Below are 27,061 nucleotides of genomic sequence, written 5' to 3'. Positions count from 1 at the left end.
GTTGTTGGGAAAAAGCTGATTAAGCACTGGAAGCTCCACCAGCATTCATATTCCCCCGGTCTCTTGATCCTATCTCAGGACTCTAAGCAAGAAGCAGGGATGGGATCAGAAGGAACATGTACTGGCTAGGGACAGCCAGCAGTGGATAACAAATAGCTGTCAAAACAGCTCTCCTATGCTTGGAGCATAAGGTGTGCAAATCCTCTCCTCCTGCTAATAAAACACAGCAGCTCTGTCTTGGTGGGTTTTTATCTGTTTCTCTCCATTATTCCTTCAAGCTGGTTTGTTGCTCTTTGCAGTGCAAAAGGGAACTACTAAGAACAGGAAAAGCTGGGTTCTATGGGGCCCATTACACAGTATTAAGGTATTTTGAGAAAGTGGTTAGAGGTCCATCTCTGGGACAGCAGTTGAGAGGGTACAGCCAAGGAAAACACTGTTTGACTGTCAAACTCTGGAAATATAGGATTCACTTCCAGCTGAAGTTAACAAGATACTAAACTCCTCCCCAGTCATCCACCCCAAATCCTTTGCTCTTTCCAAGGTATTTGTCCAAGAGAAGCCTCCAATTTGTTTCTAGCTTATAGGCCTCCTGATGCACTCCAAACAAGGTGCAGACGTCTGCAAGAAATTCCACATTTGCAGACTGAAGCATGAATTTGCTTTTCTTCAACTCTTACAGGCAGCCTTCATCTAAAGCACTGCCCCAAGCAACCACAGGGCCCATGCCAAAACAAAGAGGTACACTGTAATAAGTGACAAAAGTACAGCACAGTAGTAAAATTTCACAGAAGCTTATATGAACTTCACTTCTGGGTAGCTGGTTTGCAAGGTAGAGAAAAGACAGCCACTCATTGCTGCAGCCTGGTGTCTTCAGCCCAGATCAGTACTGAAGCACACTTGAGAAAAAGTAGCAAGAAAATGTCACACAATCGCAGCTTGTGCTACAGTTATCTGTACTTTAATGGAACATTGAAGCCTCCAGACTTGTTTATTTGCCATTTGTTTATTTACTCCTGAGGAGTTGAAATCAGAACCTCACAGTTGAGAGCAAATACACCCCTGCTCGAACCAGCTCACATCTAACTGTACACAGTTGTGGCAAAACCTACAAACCCTGGTAAAATCCAGATGTGTATAACCCCTTGTCTACCATCCAGATGCAGCTGTGGAAGGAAGTACGCTTCACAGCACAACAGCATGCTGCTCTTTTTGCTTGCTAAACTCAGAGACAATGCTGGGAGAGAAATCTCTCCAAGGAAATGCTGGTTATTCACAGATTAGCATAGCTATCACAGTAAAGCAGAAGCTAACCTCCCTGCAATGATAGATGCGACCCAGGTAAACAAGGCATTTCTGGGAACCAATCTCATCTAGCTCACAGGATATATGGTGGAAACACATACGGTTAATGGGAGTCTCATCAGTCTGGGAAGAGACATCTGGCCCAGACTTGTGACAAAATATCTTCTGTACAAAGAGAAACACTCCTCAGCTCATGTAACAGCACACAAGAAAGATCAAAGGTGCCCCGAAGCCTCCCGATGGGTAAGCAGCTGTACCAATAACAGCAGCTGGAAAATGCAACAGGAGACTCAGCCAGTCCCTTCCTCCTGTGCTGGGAGCAGAGCTGCCTCCTCGGCAGCCCCCAGCAGCAGCCCCCTGTTAATTACCGGCAAGGAATTTGCACTCCGGCAGATAAAGTCATTCACTCAGCCACTGGCGCGTTTGCACAAAGCAGCTCGGCTCTGACAGCAGCTCCATCTGAGAAGCAACATTTGGGTGCCACGCACATGTAAGTGCTACACGACATCACGTCTGCTGCAGAGTTTGTGCCACACATGCTGCGGCTCAGAGCTTACAGCCCCTTCAGAACAGCCGGGGAGGTTGTTTAAACACTCCTACACAGGGCATTTGGACAGTGACATCAGCACAATGAGGTGCCTTGGACAGAACCACTTGGTCCCTCTCCCTGACTCCAATTCCTGGGACATCTGCAGCACAGCAGCTGTCTGGTGCACAGCACACACCTTAAAAAATAGGTTTTGCACAGATGAGCCTTTGCTGTGCTCCCAGGGAAGAATTACTTCTTCCCTGCCTCCCCACTTAAAAGGTGCTTATTGTCTTGAGATGCAACTCCAGCAACGCCTGCTCTGGCACTCAAGGGAAGGATTTCAAGAAGGAAGACACCTATCATTCCAAAACCAGCTCAAGGAGTAAAAATGGATGCAATCTTTCCTTCCACTGAAGATATGCTTGCTAGAGTATACCTAGGAAGTCACTTTTATTAAATTATTTTATGAATGTGTTACTGGTGGGTTTTATTGCACAAAGCCAGCGCACATAAAAAACCAGCCTGATCTACCCACACGATTGGCACCATGCAGCCTTTTCTGTCCACTGTCCTGGCTAAATTATCAGTGAAAGCAGGACTGAACTATTCATAAAGTCTCTATAATTTAATTTCAAAAGGCAAACTTATTAAAATGATGGCTTCAGGGCCAATACAGCTATGCAATGCATAAAGATCTCAATTTAAATTCAATCCTTTTCATTTACTAAGACATCAGTTTTCAGGTTTTGTCCATTGCAAAAACATGGGAAAAGTTTGACCAAGGCAAGCTCCTGATGCTGGCCACACTATGTGAACAGCCCAGTGGGAGGAAGTACACCAAGTCCTGTGAAGACCATCTGAATTCCCAGCTCCGAATCCCCTGGTGCACACAAGTACTCTGCTGGCAAAGGGCACAAGTCTTGGAAAGGGTGAAGAGCTGCTCTCCTTACATGAAAAAGTAGCCAAGTCAGATCAAGAGGAAGCACTTAGGTGAGTTCAGCAAACAGAAACCTCTGCCTTTTCTCTCCCCTTTCACATCCCTTTTCAGCTTTTCATATAGAAAAATTACACAGAGGGAAACGGAGGTCAGGTGAAAAAAAAAAATCATCCCAAGGTTACAAAAGATGTAGACACTGCAAACACCATGCTTTTAGAAAAGGTTATAAATCTGCCTCCAGATATTTGTCACCACTGTTGCTGCTCAGGATTTATAGTGCCTCAGATCTGTCTGTACATCTCCTCACAAGAGGGGAGTCGCTGGCCTTCCTCTGCTTGCCCTTTTTAGCCAAAATGAGACAAGTCAGATTAAACCATTTACACATAACTCCATCCAAAGGCTGGCTCATTTGGCCAGAAATGGGTTAAGGATAGTTCAGAAGAACAGCTACAGGCCCCAGAGATTATTCTGAATGGCCAGAAAACATGCAAGGAGCCAGAAGGCAGGCCAGGTCAGTGACCTCTCCTCTTGGCAAGGCTTTTATTCAAGAAAAGACTTGTATCCACAGCTCACACCAATATACTCATGCTGGCTTAAACCTCTTTGCTAATATCTAAAATTCAGGGTGAAAATAACTTTCTCAAAGATTCTAAATGAGGTTTAAGCGAAAATAAAAACAAGAAAACCCCTCACTCTTATTGTGAACCAAGTATCCTGCTGGGACACAGACTGATACTGCTATAGAAGTGGTCCCACACACCACCCTTCAGCCCTCAATGGGCAGAGTCAAATAGCAACTGGACTCCTCTCCAGTGTTAACTAGGTAACTTACTCCAGCAGGATGTGAACTACTGATTGACTTTTAACACATTCAACCGACATTTCAAGCCTCTCCCTTTTCCTCTGTCGTGATGGATGTTTCCCAAAAAACACTCCATATGCTTTGGGAGCCCTAGCTGAGAATATGAGTAACTTCACATCTGTAGCATCCCTGTTAATACGAGTGAACAGCCACCTCATTGAGTCTGACCCAGGAAGAGAGAGATAAAAGGGGCTGTCTGAAGCTGGTGGCTGGCCTCCATCCGAGGAGTACAGTTCACCGTCTATTGCTCTTGTGACTATTACTGAACCAGGCCAAGAAAAGCTCCCAAGTTCTGGCACGCCTCAGATTTTCCAGTCTGCACAAAGTTATGCCAGGAACATTTACTGAAGCATTTTCTTTCTTTCTTTAAAGACTCTAATTATGCACCTAACAATGCTGTAGAAATGAATGTTGTACAAAAACCCCAGTACAACTCAGAGTTTTGCTAACAAAAGGATTAGAAGCTTAAGGCTCAGTGTTAATATTCCAAATGTACTGAAAGGGACAAAGTGCAAGCTGCAGCAAAACCAGAAGGCATAGAGAGGGTTATCACTTCCAAAATCTGGAAAGGAAAACCGCACAGGAAAATGCCACACTAATCTTACTGAATGCCAGTGATGCAGTAAAGTAGTAACAAGTTACATTTAGAAGTGGGCAACCATCAAAGCTGTCTCTGAATTACAAGCAGCTCACCTTCAAGCACATCCCACTCCCCAGAAAATGAGAAGGTCTAAATATCCCTGAGGGTGGGATGCTACCTGTAACTGAACTGATATTGACAGCTACCAGCAAAGAGGAATTAAAGAGAACCCCAAAACAAAGTTGCCTGAAGTGTCCATTTTCCCTGAAACCAGACCCAGAACTCAGTCATCAGTCTCAAGTTTTGCTGAACTTAGACTGGAATCAAACTAAAATGTTCACTGGTTTGCCATTTGGATCATTATCTCTGAAGCCAGTCATAATAATTTATTTATTCACTCAAGCAGGAATCGGCCTTTAAAACCAAGTTTCGGACATGATGACTGTACATTTTTCTTACTTTCAGTTTGCAGGTGAGACACAGAGACATGACAGTACTTACATCTGGGCAGCTATCCAGGTACTACAAATTAGAGAACATTAGGAAAAAAGCAGGATTTAGCACTTCGACAATCTTAGTGACACCAATGAAATCACAAATGCAGGGCCAAACATATTTTGGCTGTTTCTCTGGGTTACCAATCCCAGAAGGCTTTACTCAGACCAGTGTCATCATTATTTAGCTGTTAATGTAATTTTTCTTACGGACGCTGGACACCTCCTTCCCACAGAGGTTTTGGTGTACATTGATTAAGGTTTATTTAGGCTTCCTAAGAAAATGAATAAACATGATTTGGCTTATTCAGGACAGTGTTGGAGAGGGCGCATGGAAACGCTCACTGCATGAGTATGTCATGCTTTGGGAAGAATGTGTATTACAGTATTACCATGTACAGGCAGATGCGAAATGCTGGTCCATACTACAGCTCAGTCCCACTCCCCTTGGTTTTAAAGACAGCAGCGACCAGAGCCCAACAGTGCTGGCTAACAACCACCCCGTCTCAATTCTGCTCCTCACCGGGCTGTTGCAGGGAATTCACAAAGAGCTTTGCGCGAGGAGAGAGAGCAACAGCGATGGGCTCCATCCTAAACCCCACTCTTTACCATAACCCGGGCAGCACAGTCCACGGATGGGAGGCAGAAAAAGAGGGAACCAGACGTGTTTATGTTTTGCTGGGTTTTTTTAATGGAGCCAAACTGCGATGCTCTAGGGTGGGTCTCGCCATCTGGGAGAAATATGTAGGGAGAAAAAATGCAGGGAGGGAGGACGAGCTGCCCCCCGAGCGGGACCGCTTTCCTCCGAAGGCAGGCTCGGCCTCCCTTCCCAGCCCAGCTTGAGTTCATTTTCCTCAAATCACTTCCACATTTCCCCTGCCGTAATTATCAAATATTTTGTTTCTGACTTCACTTTTTAGGGAGGCCGCCGCAACCGGGAATGCAGGCACCGTTTGTTTTCTGTCAACAGAGCTGGGGGGGTTGCAGCTGGGGGCTTTCAAAGGTTTTCAATGTCATTGCAATGAAAGAAAGGAAGAAAAGAAGAGAGAGAGAAAGAGCGCGCGGGAGAGAGAAGAAGGGAGGGATGGTGAAAAGGAGGGAGGGAGGAAAGGGGGCTGCCCCAGGGAGCCCGTCCCGGAGACGGGATGCAGGGGTCCGGCCCCGGAGCGGACACAGCCCCTCGGCCCCACCGAGGCGCCCGTCGGCTCCGCAACTTCCCTCTCCGCCCCGGCTGCCACTTTCCCCGGTCCCGACTGCTCCCCGGCGGGCGCCGCGGCGCCCCCGTTGTCCCCACCCCGTCCCGTCCCGTTCCCCGTCCCGCCGCCGGGGCCCCGCGCCTACCTCGGCTCGCAGGCGGGCGGCGGCCAGCAGGGCGCAGAGCAGCGGGAGAGTTTTCCAGATCTGCAAGAGAGGGAGCGGGGAGGCGGTGAGCGCGGCCCGGGCCGGGGCCGGCGGGGCGGCCGCCGCCGCCGAACTTCCCGCCCGGAGACCCCTCTCACCATGCTGCGGGCGGCGGGCGGCACCGGCGGGGCAGGAGGAGTTGCGGAGGCGCCTTCCCCGGCTCCGGCTCGCTCGTGAAGGGAAGGGGAGGGCTCCCCCTCGCCCCGACCCGCCAGCCCGCGGCTCCACCCCCGGCCCGGCCCGACCCCCGCCCCGGGGCCGACTCCTCCCCGGCCCCCGCCCGCTCTCCGCCGCCCCTCGGCGGTGCCCCCGTCCCTCCCGCCGCCGGCCCCTCGGCGCCCCACGGCGACCTCGGCGGCCTTTGAAGGCAGCGGGAGGCTGAGGGGCGTCCAGGGGACTCGGCTGCCGCCCCACAACGCCCGGCTTCGCACCCCCGCCGTGCGGAACACGGGGCCGGGGAGGCTCCCCGAGCCCTGCCCCGGTGGGGGCTCAGGAGGACTGGCGACAGCCGTGCCAGAGCGCGGATGCCCGCCAGCCCGGCCAAGAGCATCCTGCCGAGGGGTCGCAGCCGCCTCCCACATTATCACAAAAATGGGGAAACTGAGGCACGAGGTGGCTTCTCCACAGGCGGGACTCACTCACGGACTCAACCCACTGTCCTCCCACGCTTCAGCCCTGAGGCCACTGAAGTGCTGGCCACAGCTACAGGTGTCACTCAGGTCGGGATGTGGGCAGGTTTAAAAATAAGGGTTTAAACCCATATATCTTAGGATCCAAATGTTCTCTAAGCAAAACAGGCAGCCAGGGCTTCGTGCCAGGCACAGGGGCTCAAAATTCCACCTTAAATGCCTGGTGGTGCTCATTTGTGTATAAATACTTGTGATCCTCTTGTTTTATCTCTTCATCTCTGAATTTCAGTAGCCTCCAGTAGCTAGAACGAAGGATCTGACAATGCAAAGAGACCCATTTCCTTGGGCACGTACAGAAATCTCTGTCACAGCAAGCAACACTATGACACCGTTTGTCAAAGGCATTTTCTCGAGTTTTGAGGTTTGTTGTAACCAAAAATGACACCCCTGGCTTTAAAATACCATCTCACTCTGACCAAGCGTGCCCATGAACTGTCTTCTTCTCCTGCTTTACTCTGTGCCCTCAATGCAGACAGGCACCAAGGGAGATGCTGGCATGTGTACCCTCATTCACAAAGAACAAAGAGTATTCCAGCATCCTGCTGCAAGGAGAAAACTCTGGGAAGAGTTACCCTAGATCAGCCCTCATCTGGTCTGTTCACGGCAGCTGTGCCAGTTTTCTGTGCTTCCTCAGGCTTTGCTTCCTTACTCAGTTTTGTTTTTAGGACTACTGTTACTAATTTTGCATTTCTAAAGCATCCACCCCAGCAAGTTCTTCTTCTGCCTGTGAATGGTACTAGTCTATAAATCCATCCTGAAGAGATGTCTAATTATTTCACTGCTGATGCTGAGCAACGTGGCTTTCATTGCTTGGTTTTGTTTTTCGTTTTTTTTTAAACCCACCTTTCATGATGTACCTCTCTGTTTTGGAGTCATTGATTGCCCTGCCTCATGATACAGGACAGGCATAGTTATGGCTCAAATCAGCCGGCCTCTAGTTTGCAGAAGCTCACCCTGAGTCACCCTGAAGTGAGTGCCACCATAAGAAAAAACAAATGGCAAATGATAAATACATTTTAAAAGATTCATCAGTTTCTGTGCCCTTGATGTTCAGCTCTGTGGAAGCTGTGTTACATGAGGAGGCTCTCTATTTCCATAGAGCAAAAGTGACTCATATCAGTCTTCAGAGCAGGGCTCAAGCAGGGGTCTCCCAGAGCCCGCATTCCCTCCCTGATACCACTGGCAGTCTCCTCATGCAGGTGTGATTAGGCACTGTGCTGGATTATGTAGGTCACTGTGAGCATGGGTTTTTCTTCTGTGTACTCACTCAAAGGACTAAATATGGAACAGAAAGTAGAGGATTAAATCTCCCATTCTGTGTTGACATTCAGGTACATGAAAATGTATTTCTTCAGGTTAGTTTCTATCATGTGGAAATGGGTAGAAGTTAAAACCAAAAAGCATCTCTCATGCAAGCATCAGAAAACGTGAGTACAAGACAAAACAATCTCACTGCAGACACCAGAGCCTTATTGCTGTACAAAGGCACACATTTTATAACCAAATACATGGTATCCAACAATCTTTCACCGTTTAAAACTGAAAACTGCAAAGGAACAATTTGTACAACCCGAGTGCATGACAAATAAATCTGATGGGAATCTCTGCTCTTTCGTGATGGAACCAAAACATGCAGCTTGAATCAGAAGCAGTAGAATAAGGGGAAAGAAAATGCATTTATGGTTGTGTTTTCAAGCTGTGGCCGTAATGGATAAGGTAATTCATCATTTCTGGCTACACAACGAAAGTATCATAAAAATGCTTTCAGCTAAAAGCTTCATTATAAGAGTGAACGATGTTTGCTTGAAATTTTGAAGGCTGCAATGCTCTGGTGGGCCAAAGAAATTGGGAATCATTGCTCTACAGAGAAGATGTTGTTCTATTACATACACCAGTATTTCATTTCTGCTGATGCTTATTTTCCAGTCACTGGTATTTCTAAAACAAACATTTTGTTATACATTTGGGATTGCAAATTTTGAGATACATGCTTATCCCCACAACTGAAATCCAGTAACAAGTTGCCTGAGAAACAGATCAAGGGAAGCCTGGACACATGCAAGTGTACATCTCATGGGTGGATACATTCTCCTGTGTTTAATAAAATGCAGGCTTCAACAGAGGTTTTCTCCATTCTTGGGGCACTGTCAAGATCACTCCCCTGGATCTCTGGTGCCTCATGAGGGTTTCTCTGAAGGCTCAGCCTCTCCCTTATTACAGCATGTGCACACATATACACCCAAAATGATACTGTAAGCCTTGTTTCCCAGGGAAATAAGGCTAAACACGCCAAAATTTACTTCTTTAGGCCCCATCCAACCCTTGTGGTTGTACCATGATATCACCCTCTCCACATTACCTCACTCCTATCCACCACCCACATCCTTCATGCCTCCCCATTTCCCCTGCTGTATGAAACATCTGCCCTAAGGGATGGGGTTGTGTTCACAGTGCTGTGATGAAGTCAGTGATTTCCCTGCCTGCACTGTGTTTTAGGTTACAATTCAAGAAACCAGCTTGTTTGGCAAGTGGCCTCTGTGACAGGACAATAGTTGCCTGAGTGGTGGGATAACAGTCTGTCCCACTGAAGAGTAAGAAATTTGCAGCAACATTATTTGGTGGAATTAAGAAGCAGGGTATTATTTTTGAGTAGCAAACCTGTTAGGGTTGCAGCTGAGAAGGCTCAGCTCTTGTGGCACTGGAGACATCTGTGTTGTCTTGAGCTGTGTGAGCAGTAACTCCTCACTGACCAGACTGCTAGCACCTGAGGAAGGGCCAAGGGATACCTGGGTTTTCACAGGAGACAAAGGCCAAGACTGAAAGACATGCAGGGAAAGCCTGGTGCAGGGTTATATCCTCAAAGATGTGGGCACCAAACCCAAATGAACTCTAGGATGACCGCAAGGCCAGCGTGAGGGTCCCCAGAGCTGTAACACGTAGATCACATGGACACCTCACCACCTTCTTTGAGAACTTCGGCCCGCAGCAGCCTTTTCCAGGTGTCTCCCTGACCTGGCAGTGCTGACTTGAGTCCATAACTACTTTTCTGGAGTTTGGTTACTTTGTAGACAGCACTTTGTTAAATACAGATTTTTTTTTTTTCTATTTTTCTGGCTTTGTTTTGTTTTGGTTTGTTTTGGTTTGGTTTGTGTTATTCCCTTGTTCTTGTAATTTTCTTTCTCATTGTGGTTTCCTCATTTCTTGCTCCTGCTCCAGCTTCAGTATTTATACTAATCATAATTCCTTAAAACTCTATTTCAGACCTGATGCAATGAAGTGCTCTACCTTCCCCTCTTTTTTCCCTAGTAGGTATCTTTATTATCCAGGTAGTGCTGGGGACCTTGCTGACCAAAGGGCATACAAGTTTGGCACTAGCAGACTATGTGGTTTGTATAAAATGCATTCTCTAATGGTTATTGCATTTGATAGGCTTTTGGATATTCCATTAGCTAGAGCAATAAAGTTGACAAGTTGGCCCTTAAACTTTATCCTTGGTATCCTTTATACAAGGTGAGCTTTTCTAATTTCAGACAAGCTCCCAAAGGCAGCATTTCCTCACAGAATTCATCCAGCCCCAGCACCCAGGTGTGATAACCCAGGTAAGCCATACCCATCAGGAATGGGCACAGAGCTGCACCCATGTCCAGTCAGTGTAACCATTTCCACTCTGCATTTGCCACAGCCTGGCCAAGGCTAACTTGATGTTCACAGTACCTCATAGGCTTGAACTACACTCAGGTCCAAGTCGTGGTGGAAGAAAGAAAAATCAGTCTCAAAGCCTCAGTGTTGAAACAGTCAACCTACCCTCAGTAGTGTGTCATGCTTCTGTCTCAGCATGCTCCTCATGCCAGCTCGTTCCACTGCTGCCAGTCCAGGATGAAGAACAGATAGATAAATTAAATGCTCTTGGTTTTGACTCTGCTCCTGCACATGCCCTTTGTAAAGAGGCTGAGGGCACAAGGCTTGTTCAGCCTGGAGAAGAGACCTGTTTGGAGCAGGAGGATAGACTGAGGTCTCTTCCAACCTGAATCATTCAATAAACTTGTTCGGGCCTTTAATTTTGGCACAACCTTCAAACTAAAAGCACTCTCACAAAAGAAGTCCTACCTATCCAAAAGCAGTTTGAAACAATTCCCTGAAAGTGCTCCCTAGGATGCTGCTTGTCCATGGCCAAACAGCTCAGAACTGCCAAGTCCACTAGCTGTGATCTGGAGATATGGGCCTGTGAGAATTACTGTGATTCTTTATGTACAAAGAACGTCTCATGCATTCAGAGCAACAGCTGGCTTGAAGGAAACAGTGTTCCCAGGCAGTCCAATATCATCTACAAGGCCGCCCCCAGCCTGATGAGGAGTAAGAGCTATCCCAGCTGCCAGATGTGTGCTTCCACCATTTTGTAGATGATGACTGGTCACAGAGATTGGCTCATAGAGACTGCCTGGCACATCTATCCTGGTGCAGAGGAGATGTGGCTTATTACTTAGATGAGCAAACCCCTTATTTCATCCAAATGAAGCAGTCACTAGCAAGATATTTGTACCCACAGTCATTTTGTGGGGTCCTAGCCTATGTGCTACTGCCTCTGTTTGTTGGATTTGAGTCTGACCCCAAAAGTCCTTCAGAGACAGTTTGACAATGCAACAGGCAATTGTAGAAGCCTAGCAAATTAAGTTTTGAACTGGTATCAAAGTAAGGTGAGTTGTCCATTGCATAGGCATCTGAATGGGCCCGTCTGATTCATAATATGGATTTCCTCATGTGTAGTGCTACATCACAAAGCAGGATGCAGGTGTGCACTGCTGTGAAGAAACACTGCAAGGCAGAGTCCCAGCTTGACTCCACACCTGCTAATGTCACATGCACTTCACAGCACAAACTGTTACATATGATACCATTCTTCAAAAGTGAGGAAATAAACATCACTGCCTTCCACTTCCATCCCCATTATCTTCCTCATTTTGCAGACACATTCACTGAGGAGTTGCTAAGGCAATTTCTGTCAGAACACAGAGTCAAACCCAGGCCTCTTCTGTGGCTGGGTGAAATTTCAGCTGCTTTGTCTTTCTGCATCATTGAGCTACAAAGAGGTACTGGGCCCTGCCATATTCCATACAAAAACCCAGGCACCCTATCCCCAGCAGACTACTGCTGTGGAGTGAGTGGTTATTCTGCCACCAAGAAATCCCGATTCACACAATTAAAAGCACTTTTTCCATTAGCTGAAACAGTAGGAGGTTTGTGCACATGAATGTAGCAGGAAATCAACCCAGGATGTCTTGAGCTCAGGCACAGTCCATTATAATCTATCAATTATATTGCAACAAAACATGCCGCTCACTTGTCTCACCTCTCAATTGCTGCTGTCACGCAGGGACAAGATTAACATTTGAATGAAACATCCAGAAAAAATTCCAGGACGTGTGCTAGCACCTGCTGTCCTGCTGTAAAGAAGCAGGCACTCTCTCTTCAGCAGCCAAAGCTCATCACTTTGGCTTGGCTGTGGGACCTACAGATCCTGTACCCAAGTCAGAGCACCAAGTGCTGGAAGAGCCAGTGGGCATTTCAAGGATTAATATGAACATCACAGGAGGTGCTGGGATGTGTGCAGCCAGCCCCTTCTTGGCAGGGGCAAGGACACAGAGCTAATGAGCCTACTGAGGTGTGGGAAGATTTTGCATAGAGGCTTTTGTGTGCCTCAACACCACACAATCCATCTACAAGATATGAGACCTCAGAGACTGCTGAGGTGACCCTACACTGAGCAGCTGTCTAAGGTCATCTCCTAATCTGCATAACCTGTCCACAGATATGTGATAGTAGAAACTGAGTGCACTCCAAGATGCCACCAATCCATTTAAACAATTTCCACAGCAGCAGATTCTGTCTCTCAGCAATGCTACAGTACTGTCAGAGTATATCTCAAACTCAGGTCCTGTAGCTACCTTCTCCCTACCCTTACATTATACATATACAAAAACCTCACGGACTGTGACAGTCACTTCTATGGTCCAGAGGACAGAGGTTCTCAGGTTCTCCCATCTACTCTGAATAATTTTGCTATCTCACCCTCCAAGGATGGGCAACCTGCTAGCATAGAACATGATCACACACACAGCTATCTGTCCCAGCCCATGGCAGAGCCTGGGATACTTGCTAGAAGGCGTTCAGGAGTTTGCTGCCCAAAATGCATTTGAGCTATGTGAGTTGTGCCTGGGTCAGTGGGGACTGGGTGTGGAACAGCAGCTCTGTGAGTCACCAGGGGTCTGTGAGACCTGAAGGAAAGGTCAACACAGCCTTTTTTAAGTACAGACTGCTGTGATGTTCTGTACACAGATTCAGGATGTCTGTTCTGATGGTGTATATGAGAAAGCTTGGGAGTTGGCCATGTAAGTTTGGATAGCTGACCTAAAACATAAACATGAGTTCAGGGACTCTTATGAAATGAGAAATTGTGCTGCTAAGCAAGAAAATGTGCAATGTGTTAGTAAACACAGTTCACCCTAGAGATCAGCTCTTGTCATTGCTTAGCAATGCTATGAAATCATATATTCCCCTCCCAGCCCTGGGCTAGACGGTGAAAACCAGGGGGTTTTAGTTTCCTTCATACAGAGAAGCAACGTCTGTCTTTAACCAGAGCTATCATTCCCTAGGAGATGCTAAGCACCCTCAGCCCCACTACAGGGGCTGGCAAGTGCAGTTGCTGAGCATCTGAAAATATGGTTGTTGCATTAGGTGGTAAGTATGGAGAAAGCATCTGACCTTAGACATCCATATTTGAACATGTTGGCCTTTAATTGCTGCAGCCAAGCTGACCCAGTGGGTCAGGATTTATGCCAGACCTTTTACGTGTAAGAAGAGGATAAATAGCTGTAAACAAAGCCAATCCAAAGGAAAAGGTCACTGCTTTCAACCTTGTGAGAAAAAGCTTTTGAATTGGAAATGTTAGTGATAGGAAGCAAAGTGGATAAGAAGCTGTGATTACGAACTGAATGAGCTGTCCCAGGAGAATGGAAACTGGGAGAGCTGGATGGGCAAGCTCAAATGACATACTCCTTTGGACCAGTGCAGTACTGCAGTGACCACTGAACTCTGTTGGAAAGCAAGGCAAAGGAGGCAAGAGACACCTTTCTGCCAGAACAAGAGTGGAGATGAGCAAAGCAAGCCACAAGCAAAAAGGAGGGATGAAAGCTCCGTCAGAAGGCTTGGAAAGAGGGACAGGTTCCAGGTGAATGGCACAGATTTGGAGGGCCCTGCCTGGCTCTGAAAGGCTGAGGGAGGGGATAAGTTTGCAGTGGAAGTGTGACATCTTCCCAAATCCCATATGAACATCCAACACTCTCAAGTTTGTTGAGTTTAACAGTAGCACAATCCTACCTTTAGAAAAGGAGTGTGTTCACTGGATCTGAACTCTTGACTCTTATAAATGTCTATATCCATGACTTCCCATAGCAAGAGGTACAGATGTTTACTATAGCATTAGTAGAGATGAAAATGCTGAATAAAATCTGTCCACTGAACCCAGATCTCCAGCATCTTTAACAAGCTTGCCTCTATCTTCCTTTAGTGAGGTATGAGATCATCTGCTCTGAACAAAACAACTGGCTTGGCAGTTTTGGCTTCTGTGGGTACCTATCCCAGTTTGATGGGACTTAATGGCCAGGTAACATAGGCAGATCTGGATGGACCTGTGCTTTGTAACTCTGTGCCCATGCAAATCTGTACGTGATGCACACAACATCTGTCCAGATGCTCTGGAGTAGGGCTTTTAGAGGCCTTTTCCATCATCCCACTCCCCAGGAAATGCAAACCTGGAAATGGCATGTCTCTGAGTTAGTGGGGAGCCTGGAAATGAAAAATTAACATAAGCTGTGAGTTTACATGCTTCTCACAGCCATTTATGGCCTTGTTTTAGCTTAAATAAAAGCCATGGTCCCTGGAAAATTTGGGCCTGTCTGTCAGTGAGGCATTCCAGAGAAAACATCACGTGTTCATTTCATGAAGTGAAATAAGATCTTTGTTCTGCATGCTTTCCCTCCCCCCCTCCCCTTTTTCTGAATGAGGCAGTTTTGTCCAAGGATTACAAGCCAATGTTCCAATCCCTCACAGACGTTTTCCATTATCAGAGCTGCCTCTTGTCCTTCAAATCATTTTCCACAGGACTCCTGTAACTGGGGCTGAGAAATGAAGCCAAAAGCTCAGAAGAAAGGACCCTATTCCAGGCTGCTGACAAGACTGAAAAATGCTTTAGGGTGTTGCTGGGACCACCCAGACTGAAGCATCCTCAGCAGGGGAGCAGCTGAAAAAGATGCTAGTGTGGGAGGAGGCTCACTTACTGCACAAGCATTTAAACAGCTTGGTAAATTAATTTTGATGAGGTATAATCACATTGTGTGGAACTGACTATAGAGACTGGTGGTAGACAACAGTGACTGATGATTAACTCCACAGCATACGGTACAAAAGGCCTTTGTGTTGTCCCCCCTGAGACTTACTCATATTTTGTGAGCTGCCTCTGTCTGGGAGTCAAATTGCCCCTGCTATAGAAAACTACCAAAGAGAGTTGGAGGAAGGGAGGATAAACTCAAGGGAGGTTTCATGTTTGGATTTTTCTTCCCCCCAACCCCCCCCCAAAACATCATCCTTTGCTGAGGGTCCCACATGTATGGAGCTGGGCCACCTACTTACTGCACAGAGCCAAGCAGCTTCCTTCCTGCAAACAGAAACCAGCTACTGGAATGGCATCAGGCTCTGCTCTTCAGATTCCTTGTTCCATTGAGCTCAGCTGCAGAGGAGGTCACCAAGCTGGAAGGACTCATTTGAAGAAACCACGAAGCCCCTTTCTGCATCTTCACGTAACTTTGTCATTCTGGCCCTTGGAGACTTCTCCTGAAGTTCCTCCAACCATCATGATCTCATATGCCTCGAGAAGGAAAATCACCAATTCCTTATTTCATATTTGCAAGAAAGTTAAGGTGTCACTTGAAAAGAACCACCCAGAAATTAAATTAGGCTCCCTACATATCCCCTTCCCTCAGCTCTAGGAAGTGAAATAAAGCTATAGCAGAGATGTCAAACAGGTACTCACAACCACAGCTTACATTGGTGCAGGAACATTTGCCAGGACTCCTCTATCAGCATCCTAATATGAAAGAATTCTGTGGCTTCACAAGTAGGGACTGCCCTAGGAGAAGGAAGGTCTGAGCAGAAGTACTGTATTCCCAATGGCTGTATTCTGCATTTTATCAGGATGTTCTGGGAAGCAAAACACATAGGCAGGCCTGGCTTCCATGATCAGATCCATGATCAGACCCCTCATGACCCCTACCTTCTGCACCAGACCTCATTTCAACTGGCTTGATGAGTTTGACTTTTTCTCACTTGCAAGCCCCAAGATTTCAACAAAAGTGTTGCATAATTCTTGGTGTCTCCCTTTTTGCCATCCTAAGCCTAGATGAATGTCTCACCAACTCCATATAAGCTCTGAGCCCCTGGTTAGATGGTGAAAGATAGAGAGAAACTGTTCCCTTGGCAGCTGTTTGCAGAGTTGAACTATCAAAGGAAAGTGGGTATGAGCTGAGCACCTCTGCCAGGCAGGGACTATATGTGGGTTTGAGCAGTCCTGCAGAATCATGGAAATGCTGGCCTGGAGGGGATCTTGGTGGCTGTGTGGTTCAGCCTCCTACCTGAAGCAGGGCTATGGTCAATGATCATTTGGTTGGCTGTGCCTCTGTCTCACCAAATCTTGAAGATCTCTGCAGATGAAGACCCCACCACCTCCCTGGCCACTTGTTATAGTGACACACCATTGTACTGGGAACCCACAAGTATTTATCCTCCCTAAACTTACCCTCACCCCTTCTCATGTCCCCAGACATGGGGTTTCTCAACATGGTCTCCATATGTAGGAGATCAGTGGTCTGAGATGGAGCTATTGACTGCTCTGAGAAATTTCCTGGACAGACCTTGGCCATAGACAGCCTGAGTCGCTGATGAAGTCACTCTGGCATTAAAGTCTACTTGACATCAGTAATTAGTTTGAATTTAGGCTATGGCTACAAATTAGGAATTATGGTAATTATATAATTTTTATTAATACAAATATTAATATGTAATCATAATATGTATTAATACACATTAATAGTGTAAACTTGCTACAAACCTAAAAATAATGTAAAATGCTGACCGAAAATGCGTAACTACATTAATCCTTTTCTACAAACTTTTCCACTTGCATTTCTTGCACTAGTGATGGGTAAATAGGCATTCAGCTGCACACAGCCACCTTCTGCTCCTGTTCTCCTGCTCTGATCAGTAAAAAGGTTGTTAAAGGCCTTTGTTGTTTTGAGCACAGATACAGCAACAAACAGCAGCAAAAGCTGGCCAATTTAGCTGAGACTAATGGTATACTGTTTCACCTAGCTGATTCTTCTCCCCTTTGGAGTTCATGCCTCATTCATTCTCTTCTTGCATACATTATACTGCAATGGTAAGGTAAACAAAACTAAAACCAACTTGGTTAAATTGTTCGGTCAGAGCAAAGATCAGACATTTCCCCCAAAGCAATGCTGACTTTTTCTTGTCTGCCAAGAAATGCTGCAGCTGAGGAGGTACAAGGGCAGGGGGGTCACAGCTGATTTTGCGTCTGGGCAGAGATTGAGCTTCTGTAATTCTCAGAAACTCCGGACTACTTTCAGATAGCAAGACAGCAGAGGGCACACTGCAATCACTGCAGGTATGGGAGCTCGGGAGCAGCCCATGGTTCCACCACACGGTAAGCACACACAGATGTCTCTGATGTACCTGTGTAAGGAAAAAGGACAGTGTGCCATCTGGATGAGACAGAGCCTGGGAAAAGGGTGGGGAAGAGAAAGGGAAGAGGGAAGCAGTGGTGTTTCAGCTGAAAGGACAGCACATAGGCTGGCAGAGGCCATGTATGGAGTTCCTGAAGAGCAACTGGTGTAAGGAGGTCACTTGGGGTTTCACTTCAATGCAAGGGACAATATGAAATAACTTTCCACGTCCTGCAGGTTCAAAGCATTTCAACTTGGCAAGACTCTCATCTGTCCCATCTTCCAAAACAATAAAGTAAAAAAAAAAAACAAGATCAACAGCAACAACACCAAACCCCCACGCTGTGGTATCAGATGGATCGCTGCCCAAAACAATAGTGGGGTTCAAGCCATTTCTAAGAGGGAACCCCCGTAAATGGATCAGCTGAAGGAGAGGCTGCTGCCTGTAGGCAGACAGCACATCCCACTGAGGTTGGTGGGTAGCAGATGAGTGTCTGCTGCCCAGCCATTCCTGGTACATTGTGACCCAGCCCTAGCTTCCCAGTCTGATTCCTTCATTCCTACCTTGTCCCGGTCCTTCTTGTACTGAGAGGTGTTTTATCATTCCAGTCCTCTTTGCTCTTGAGTCACTGCCACCCCTCCTCATAATTGCTCCCTGCTTGCTTTCTTTATTTGCCGAGGTGCTCAGCTTTCTTCTCACCACCATTCCCTCAAACATCCATCTTCTGATTCTTGCTCTTTGTCCAGTCACCCACCCTTCCCAGTATCTTTCCTCAGGCTGTCCACAGTCCCTCCACCTCAGCTGCTTCTCACTGTGTCTCCCCATCCTCAGTCTCATCTCCCTCAGTGCCCCAGATCCTACATCTACTACATGTTCCTGGTCACTCTTCACTGCCCTCTTCCTGTTTCAAGTCCTGGAGGCTTGTCCCAATATAATCAATTTTCTTCCCATCTGATCCTCCCCACTGCATTGCAGGTAAAAGTCTTTCCTTCCCTGAGCAGCTTGGGCAACTGGCAAAGGCATCAGAACAGCACAGAAATAATGGACTTCCTGCCTTCAGCTGGGAAACAGCTGAAAATGGGCAAACTTGTCCATCCTGTGAATAAACTCGTGCTGCTGCCCTCACCCAAACCTAGGCAGATCAAAGCATGTACCCACACACCCATCCAGAATGTGGGAAGTGTGGGGGCCATAGCAGTCACTTTCAACTGATGTGATGACATGGAGATATGGACATCATGCCCTCCTCATATGCAGCCCCATTTTACCTTCTCCTGATTGATTATCTTCCAATGAGAAGTACTGCTCTGCAGTGGAAATGCCGCATTTTAGTGTTTGTATGTGGAAACATACTAAAGCAAAGCCCTCTTAAGACAGCCAGATTTGTATCCTTTGGAAAAGCAATAGGTACTCTGTGGAGAAATGTACAACCTTGGGTCATTTCCTGATGGGAGATGAGAAAGACCATGAAACCTGGCAGCTGCAGGTTCTGCATTTCTAATAGTGGTAATTAACTTCAACCTGACCTTCCTGATGGACAGATAAGATTGCACCAAATCTTTCCATCATTTCACAGAGTGAAGAAAACACAAGATAAAGCCATTTGTTTCTGTCTTCATGCTTCTGGCATGGCTGATCTCAGTAAAATAAAGGCAGAAGGAAACAGGCTGGAGCAGGGAAGGCTGAGTACAGCAGGAGGGGAAAAAAACCCTTGTGGCTAAAATGTTTGGCCAAAGCTGGGACAAGGTAGAGAAAGAGAGGAGACGCATTTTGGGGGGAACTTACTGGACTCCATCTGAAAAAATACCTGCTATTTCTCCACCATAGCGGCCTTTGGAGCATTTTCTGCAAAAGAAAAAACATTCCAACAGGCACATTCTTTTCTTTCCTTAGAAATCTGACCACTGGTAGAGCCAACAAGACAACCTCTCTCTTACAGTGTATTACAAATCTTTGTCCTGGCTGCCAAACATTCACCGTTTATTTGTACTGAAATTTTCCATTCTTGCTTTCCGTCTCAGACATGTATTTCCTTTTAAATTCTTACAGAAATAGCATCCTTGTGTTCTGAAAGGGCCTTGGGAAAAGAATAGTTTTAACAGTGCAGATTTGTTTTTCCAGCCATTCCAGAAAGGGTAGATATTCAAGGAGCTGAAGCAAGAACTTTAGATGAGAGAGAGGACCCAATCCTTTTTTTTTTTTTTTTTTCTTTTCCACCAAATCCTTGGCTGACCTTATCAGATCCCTCAGGAAACTGTTTGAATTTATCAGCACAAATACCAGTCTTTCTGGGATACAGCTAACTGATTCCTGTGGTCAACTGGTAGAAATAACCAGCAGACCTTGGCTGAAAACTGGATCCTGATTTCTTTGATTTTACAGAGGATCTCACACTCCTAAAACTTGGCAGCCTGGTACATTCCTTAATATAAAAAAGAAATAAAAAAGCTCTCCTCCCACTTCTCATGACTTTCCTCTTTCTTGCAATACTTGCAGAGTTGTAGCAAGACTATGAAATGTGGTAGGGTACACAAGTCAAGAAAAGATAACTTTCTAAAACATGGTCTCATGAAAATCTGTTCAAATTTTGGGTTTAAGTACAAAATGTCACAAATTTCCATTTCCCATCTGTGACTGGCATAGTGCAGCTTGTGATTCTGGCCACTTGCCACAGCTCCATGACAGTTTTATTGCCATGTGTAAGTTCTGGCCCTGTGTCCTGCCACTTTCCAGAGAACTTTGGTCCAGCTGATCTATTGCCAGCTAAGAAGATGTGGCCAAATGTGATACAGGAAAACTCTTTGATTACTGGTATCTAGGTGTGCGCATATTTCTCCCACAAATGAACTGTTGAATTACTAGAACACTGGCCCATAGTATTCTTGTAGCCAGAACAAGGTGGCATGGACTAGATGAGGGGACTACAAAGTGAATAAAAGCCAGGCTGGACAGGTGAACTCAAAGTATAGAGGTCAGCATTCCAAAGTCTAATGGCACAATGGGAAACCACTCAGTAGTAACATTACTCAAGGGGTTAATACCAATTAACATCCTCATCTATAGGAGAAAAAGGAGGCAGAGAACACCTTGAAGAGTTCACAGATAATACAGACTTGGAGTAGTGGTGGGTGTTCTGTAGGGCGTTCTGGCTGCCATTCTGGAGGACCTAAATAAGCTGGAGAAAAAGGCTGGCAGACATCTCACCAATTTCAACAGTGACAAGGGCAGAGTTTTGCAGTCCTTGCCAGTGCAGGCTGGCTGCTGACTTCCCAGGAAACACCTCTGCAGAGATGCTTTAGGGTCCCAAAAATCTGTTGATTGAAATCAAAAGTGCACTCAGCATCTATGTAGGCCAAGGGAATCCTGGAGGCAGAAACAAGAGAGCAAGTCAAGAGAAGGGATTATTTCTCTCTGTTCAACACTCATGAGGCTGCATCTGGAGCATTCTTTCCTGTTCTTTTCTTCCCAGGGTATGAATGAAATTCATATTCTAAGTGAGGTACACCAAGAAAATAAGGAATCTGAAGCACTTAATGCATAAGGAAAGATTGAGGAACCTGGGTTTGCTCATACTGAAGTGAAGATAGTTGTTAGGGACTTATTTGCTGTCTTTGACTAAAGGGAGGGTTATAGGTCAGACTCTTCACAAGCGTCCAAGCTGAAAGGATGAGAAGCAATGGACCCAGTTGCAGCAAAGGAAATTCCACAGTTTATAATCTGTGTGAGAAGTGCATATTCCCAAACTCATTCCCTTTGTGTGACATCCATTCTAGAATGACATCCTAGACTCTTTCATCTTGGTGATGTTCACCCTGTGGACCCTCTTTTCCACCAATTCTGTCCCCTAAAACCAGTACCTGAGACATCTGAGCCTTCCCAGTTAAGTAATCCAACTCTCTGGGAGCTCAGCCTGCTGATACCTTTTGGCTCAATCCTCCAAAGACAGCACAGCATGACTGAAAGCAGCACAGGGAAGTTTCAAGGAAGAATTATTTGATCTCACTGAACCATTTACATTTCTCTACATCCTAAAATGTTAAAACATCTTAAATCCCATGAGATACTGGCATTTTTGGTGAACCTGGAACTTTTGGATGAGCCTGGACTGACTTGTCTTCTTTTGCAAATGCATAGTGGATGTGATGTTGGTTAGTCCACCTCCAAAATTAACTCTTTTTTCTCCTCCCTGCATGATCTGGTTGGAGAATGTAATTGAACAGTCCTGCTGTCCATCTTCCTGCCACGGCAAAAGTGTTGCATTTTTCTTCTGATGGGCCAAAAATCAGGTGACAGCTGGGACCAATGCAAAATATCATGTAGTGTTCAAAGGGAAGATAAAAACATTACCTCTTCTGACACCTGTTGTAGATGATGAGCTATTCTTCCTTCAATGTTTGTTTGTCCCTTCATAGAAGTGTGGGAAATTCAGGGTCTTCATGCTGAGCTTTCAGAGAAACAGAGGAGTTGGCCAAGTTTTTCTTTTGTCTTTCAGTCTTTGGTTCTAGCTGGGTCACATTTGGCATTATTTTATCTGAAACTGCAAGTTTCTTCTTTAAATTAACGAGCATTAAAATTCATATAATCATTTAGGTTGGAAAAGACATTTAAGATCATGGAGTCCAGCTGTAAATCTCCCACTGCCAAGTCCCACTAAACCATGCAGTCCCTAACCTGCAGTAGTCACTAGTCTGTCTCTGACGCTTGATATCATATCAAACACCAAAAGTATTGCACACACCTGTACATAAACAACAGGAAATGGGATCCCAGAATCTCTTGCTGAATGTCTCCTAAAAATCACCTCACCATTTTACATCCCATCTACAAATTAGAAGAGCTCGGAGCATGACATACGTTGTTGCCATTTGGTTCAAGTAAGGGGCAGCTGGAGGAGGCAGTGGACAGAAGAGGAAGAGCCTGACACTGCATTTGAATTCTATTGTGTCTTTCAGAGAGCACAGCCCTTGTGGTGTGAATGGCCTCCCTGTTGGGGACAATGTTTCTAAGTCCAGAAACTCTAGATAATAACAATTAAGGGTACAACTCTGTGTGTCTCCACCAATAGTTGACTCCCACCTCCTCACAGTGTGCCCCTACCCTCTCAACACAGTAATCACACAGACAGCACTTGATATCCCAAAGACTTTTTCCTGGACCCTCTCACCCCCCCGTCTTTGCCTGATGAACTGCAGACATCATTGTATGCTGAGTGAATGCTGCTTTTGTGGGATTTGACACACTGCCATAGAATTTGTTAGGTAATGGTGTAGCCAAACAAAACCTACCTTTAGGCAATAATTCACAACGAGTGTGGTATCCCTTCTCGAGAATACATCAATTGTCAGTTTCTGCCAATAACACAAACTGATTCATCTCTTGCAGTACCCTTTCTGGTCTGGGCACCAATGTCCATATTTCCTTCTACCTGTGGTTTCACACCATGTCAAAACCTTATGCTTCCTTTTCTATTTTTTTTTATAAAGCATTATAGCAAAAATCCCTTTTACCTTTTTTTTTTTAAATCCATTTTTCTAGGAATCACTTATGTTTCTCCTTATGTTTCATCCTTAGTCTTTTCTCTGCAGACAATGTTTTGCTCATCCCAAGAGTCTGCAATAGCCAAGGGAGCTTGTTATTCTTGTGCAGGTCACTCTGCTCTCTTTGCTTCTTTTTAAAACACAGCATATCTCACACTTTGCTCTTCTTGCTATTTCTGATAACTTAAATGTAGGCACAAAGACTTCTTAGTGTTCCTCATTTATATCCTTTTCCAGTTCATGAGCTATTCATTTATGCTGTTCATGGTATAAATCTTGATAGGTATGTCAATATTCCTTGTGCAGTTGCTGACTTTGAGAGGCAAGTTGCTGTTCATTAGCTGCTTTCTTTACTTTGAATCAAATCTGATGTCTCCTCTTTCTGCAGCATGGACAAAATAATTCAGTTTCTTTGCATGGATTTGCATTTTGCTTTGATTCAATTTTAGGCTGCACTCTCTGCTTCTTGTAGGTAATGGTGTTAGTTTTGGGGGGTTTTGTCATGTTTTTCTCTGGGTTTGTCATTCATAAGAATGTCATCAAAAGTCACTCCCGCCCTTCATCAGCTTCATGCTATTTCAGGAATATTTTGGGAAATATCTCCAGCATAGGCAGCATTTTAAGAGGCTCAAAATTGAAATACTGTCTTCTTAAAGTCATTCACATTCTGCTTTCTTGGTCCAGCCTGAACTGCCTGTGCCTAGATGGAACATTTAGTACATGTAGTATAGTTTGTGTAGAAAGCAGATAGGTGATCTCATCTTGGGTGTGCAGATTGCAGCATTTTATTGCTTTTTTTCTGTCTCAATAGCCTTTACAGCTATAGATTATAATGATATTTCTCTCTTTCCCAGTGATTTTTGTGAAAAATCATTCCAGGGCTTTCTCCATTGCCTCAATTGTCTTTAGCTGCAGCACAAGCTCTGCTCTCCAGCCCTTTCTGAGTCTTGCTGCTGCTGGATGCCATGGTGTGTGTTCATAATTTTACGCAGTAGCTGCTCTCTTGCAGGGAGGGGTTATTTGAATCCCAAGGGAGCCTAGGATGTCATCCTCAATGATTCCTGCCGATTCAGTTCTCCTGCAGCAGAGAAGAAATCATCCATCATCCTCTGCAGCAGCACAGCTCCACTGCTGGACAAGTGTCCCAGCCCAGCCTGGCAGGCACAATGAAACCACAGCAGGGAGCAGCAACGCCCAAGTGAAGAGGAAGCCTGAGGTTCAGATGGGAAATTGAGAGCCTGTGGCAGGGTCAGGGCTCCCATCAGCAGGGTACCAGCCAGGCAGGAATACAGCAGCTCAGGCAGCAGCCAAGTAGGAGAGAGCTATGACTTCAAGCAGCTCCCAGGATAAGGAGGGGGGGATCTCCCATGAAAATATCTCAGCAGAGCTTTGCAGAGAATCCTCCACAAAAGTTCCTCTTCCCTCACCAGCTCTGACCAGCCAGCTGGTCTGAAGCTGCCAACCAAAATCCTAGAAGAGGGAGAGTGCACTCAGGGCCCTGACAAACTCTCCATCCCATGTCTTCAAATTCCAGGAAAGCATTTGGTTTTCTCTTGTGTTAGGCAGACTTTGAAATTTTTTTATTAAATTTCAGGGAATTCAGGGTTTTTTTTTTGTCCCAGGGACAGTTTTCCTGGCATTTTTATATCACAGCACTTGAGATACTTGACACCTTGATGTATGTGTGTCTGAAAAGCTGCATTTCCCTGCTGTGCCAAATGCAGGTCTCTGCATCCTGCCAGCCTCACAAGGTTGTTCATGGGACAGCTCAGGCTGTGCTGTTCCTTTACTCTGCCCTAGGGTGGTAACTGGCCCATAGAGCCATGAGAAGATCCAGTGTCACTAGTGTGTCTCCTAGGCCCGACATATAATGGAATTTCATAGTCATGGAATATGCTAAGTTGGAAGGGACCCATCAGGATCATCAAGTCCAACTCCTGGCCTTACGGGAAGAGTGCAATGTCCCTGCTGCTGAAATGCTGTCCTTGGAGGTGCTCTGCAGTCACACCTGTGGGTATGGCCAAGTACCTTTCCATCTGCTCAAATGACAAGCTCCCACCTGGACTGTGGAGAGCCAGGTCTGCTCGTTGCTTTGCACAGTGCAATGCATCACGCCGACGTCCTGCTGATGTGCCTCTGCTGCTTGCTCCACTTTAACTGCTGGGTGTGGCTCAGGCCCTTTGTCACCTCCCTCCCCTCTCAGCACTGCCTGTGGCACTCTGTTGTCCTTGTATCTTCATCTTATGAGGTAACACCACCCCAACTTCTTCTTCTAGATGATGCCTGTGCTCTCTGAGCTCCCTCTGCTCAGTTGTAAAATGGGTCTTCATAGCTAATTTTCCTTGTGCCCCTTTCTGGTTTGACCCTGTTAAAACTGCCTCCCTCAGTACACCATTCCTTTCTGTCAAAGCAGAATTTTCCTTAAAGCCTCAATTCTCCACTCACTACTACTAGCCTACAAACCTAGGCTCTTCCTGCCTAGGTTTGGGTTTTTTCCTTGATAATTAGTGTTTGTGCAGAAATGTTGTCCTTTGCTGAGCTTTGTCTCTTTGTTCATTTGTCCTGAGTTTCTCACCAGTCACCATAAAGCATCCAGCTCCAACCCACCTCCTTTGCTGTTTTTCCAGAAGCCCCCCATGTCCCTGCTCTGCTCCCACCTGCTCCTTCCCTCATGTCCTGCTCTCCTCTTATGCAATGCTTGCATTTCTGCCCACATCAGGGAGGGAACCAACATCTTACCACTACTACTCAGAGCACATTTAAGTGTGGGTTGCCAGCAACTGAAACCATCCTGCTGCCGAACCTCCCCATCAATGCATGGCTGGGCAGTCACTCAGATCAGCACACTCATTCCACAGACATTTTCCTGGGGTAATTTCCAGCCCAGTTCATCTGATTCAGATCACAGAATCTCATGCCAGGTCCAGGTTGATAAGAGGTAACCAGAAACCCCCAGGGGAGCTAAAAAAAACCTGGGACAGCCCCTCTTGCCAGTACTGCAGCATCAGGATAGCTAAACAGGACCATGAATCATGCCCTGGGACAAATCAGTGACAAGGAGATGCTATTTGGCTTCTTTGAGCAGCCTGATGACTATCACAGGTCTTTTGCCTTGCAGAAAGAGGTTTAGATATTTTTCTTTCTAAGTAACACTATCAGGGGACCAGAAAATGCCATATAGAGGGTAATTATGCTCAAAAGCACAATCAGAAGAAAAAATGTGCCTGCTGGCTCTGCAGGCATGAAGACCAGTGTCAGCAACAGTAACACAGACCATAAGCCATAATAAAAGTAATAAATAACAGCAGCAATGAGGACTGCTTTTCTTTTGTTAATCTGGGGGAACTCTGATGGGACACTGCAATGGTGGGGGTATAAAATGGGTATAAAGTCAGAACAAAATGAAGAATATGGCTCTTACTCCATGCAGAACAGGATGTTCAAAAACTCCCTAAAATCAGAGGAAAGTCATTGTATTGCTTGGCACCCACCCAAAGTGATTTCATCTTCTGTTCAGGATTAAGATGCATTAATAGCCTGAGGGCAGCAGTTTCCTTGCCAAAAAATGCCTTTCTTTCCCCCCCACCCCCGTCTTGTTTTAAATATGAGGGCTTGGAGGTCAAGAGTGAACACTCAGCGAGTATTACTTGAATTATCAAATGAAAGTGCAGCAATATCATTTTCTTTCAAGCAAACACTGACTTAATTAAAATGTGCACTCCGAACTTGGCAAATTTCACATTATTCATGAGGAAGGTATGGGTTTGTCTATTGAAAATGCAAGCTAAAAATATTCCATGATACAGAACCAGAAGGGCAGCTGTTAAGAGTAAGGCACTAGAACTTTTTCTGGCAAAGTTCTATCTCCAAGAGTGCCGTTTACTCTCAGACCATTCTCTAGTCCCAACCAATATAGCAAAGCTGGCAAAAGCCTTCATG

At 45.8% G+C, this 27,061-nt stretch overlaps 1 protein-coding gene across 1 annotated transcript in view; it reads right to left on the bottom strand.

Annotated features, from left to right (window-relative positions):
* FSTL1 (follistatin like 1) overlaps positions 1-6,334 on the bottom strand; it is a 52,081-nt gene extending 45,747 nt beyond the window's left edge. Inside the window, exons 1-2 of the mRNA XM_058853064.1 lie at positions 6,204-6,334; positions 6,046-6,105 (exon numbers count right to left, since the gene is read on the bottom strand). Coding sequence (XP_058709047.1) covers positions 6,046-6,105; positions 6,204-6,206 — 63 coding nt within the window. The 5' untranslated portion in view covers positions 6,207-6,334. The remainder of the gene's footprint in view (positions 1-6,045; positions 6,106-6,203) is intronic.
* Positions 6,335-27,061: the final 20,727 nt, after the last annotated feature.

Source organism: Poecile atricapillus, chromosome 1 (assembly GCF_030490865.1).
Source record: "Poecile atricapillus isolate bPoeAtr1 chromosome 1, bPoeAtr1.hap1, whole genome shotgun sequence".
NCBI lineage: Eukaryota > Metazoa > Chordata > Aves > Passeriformes > Paridae > Poecile > Poecile atricapillus.
Note: the sequence above shows the minus strand (reverse complement) of the source record. Positions and strands in the feature narration are given on the sequence as shown.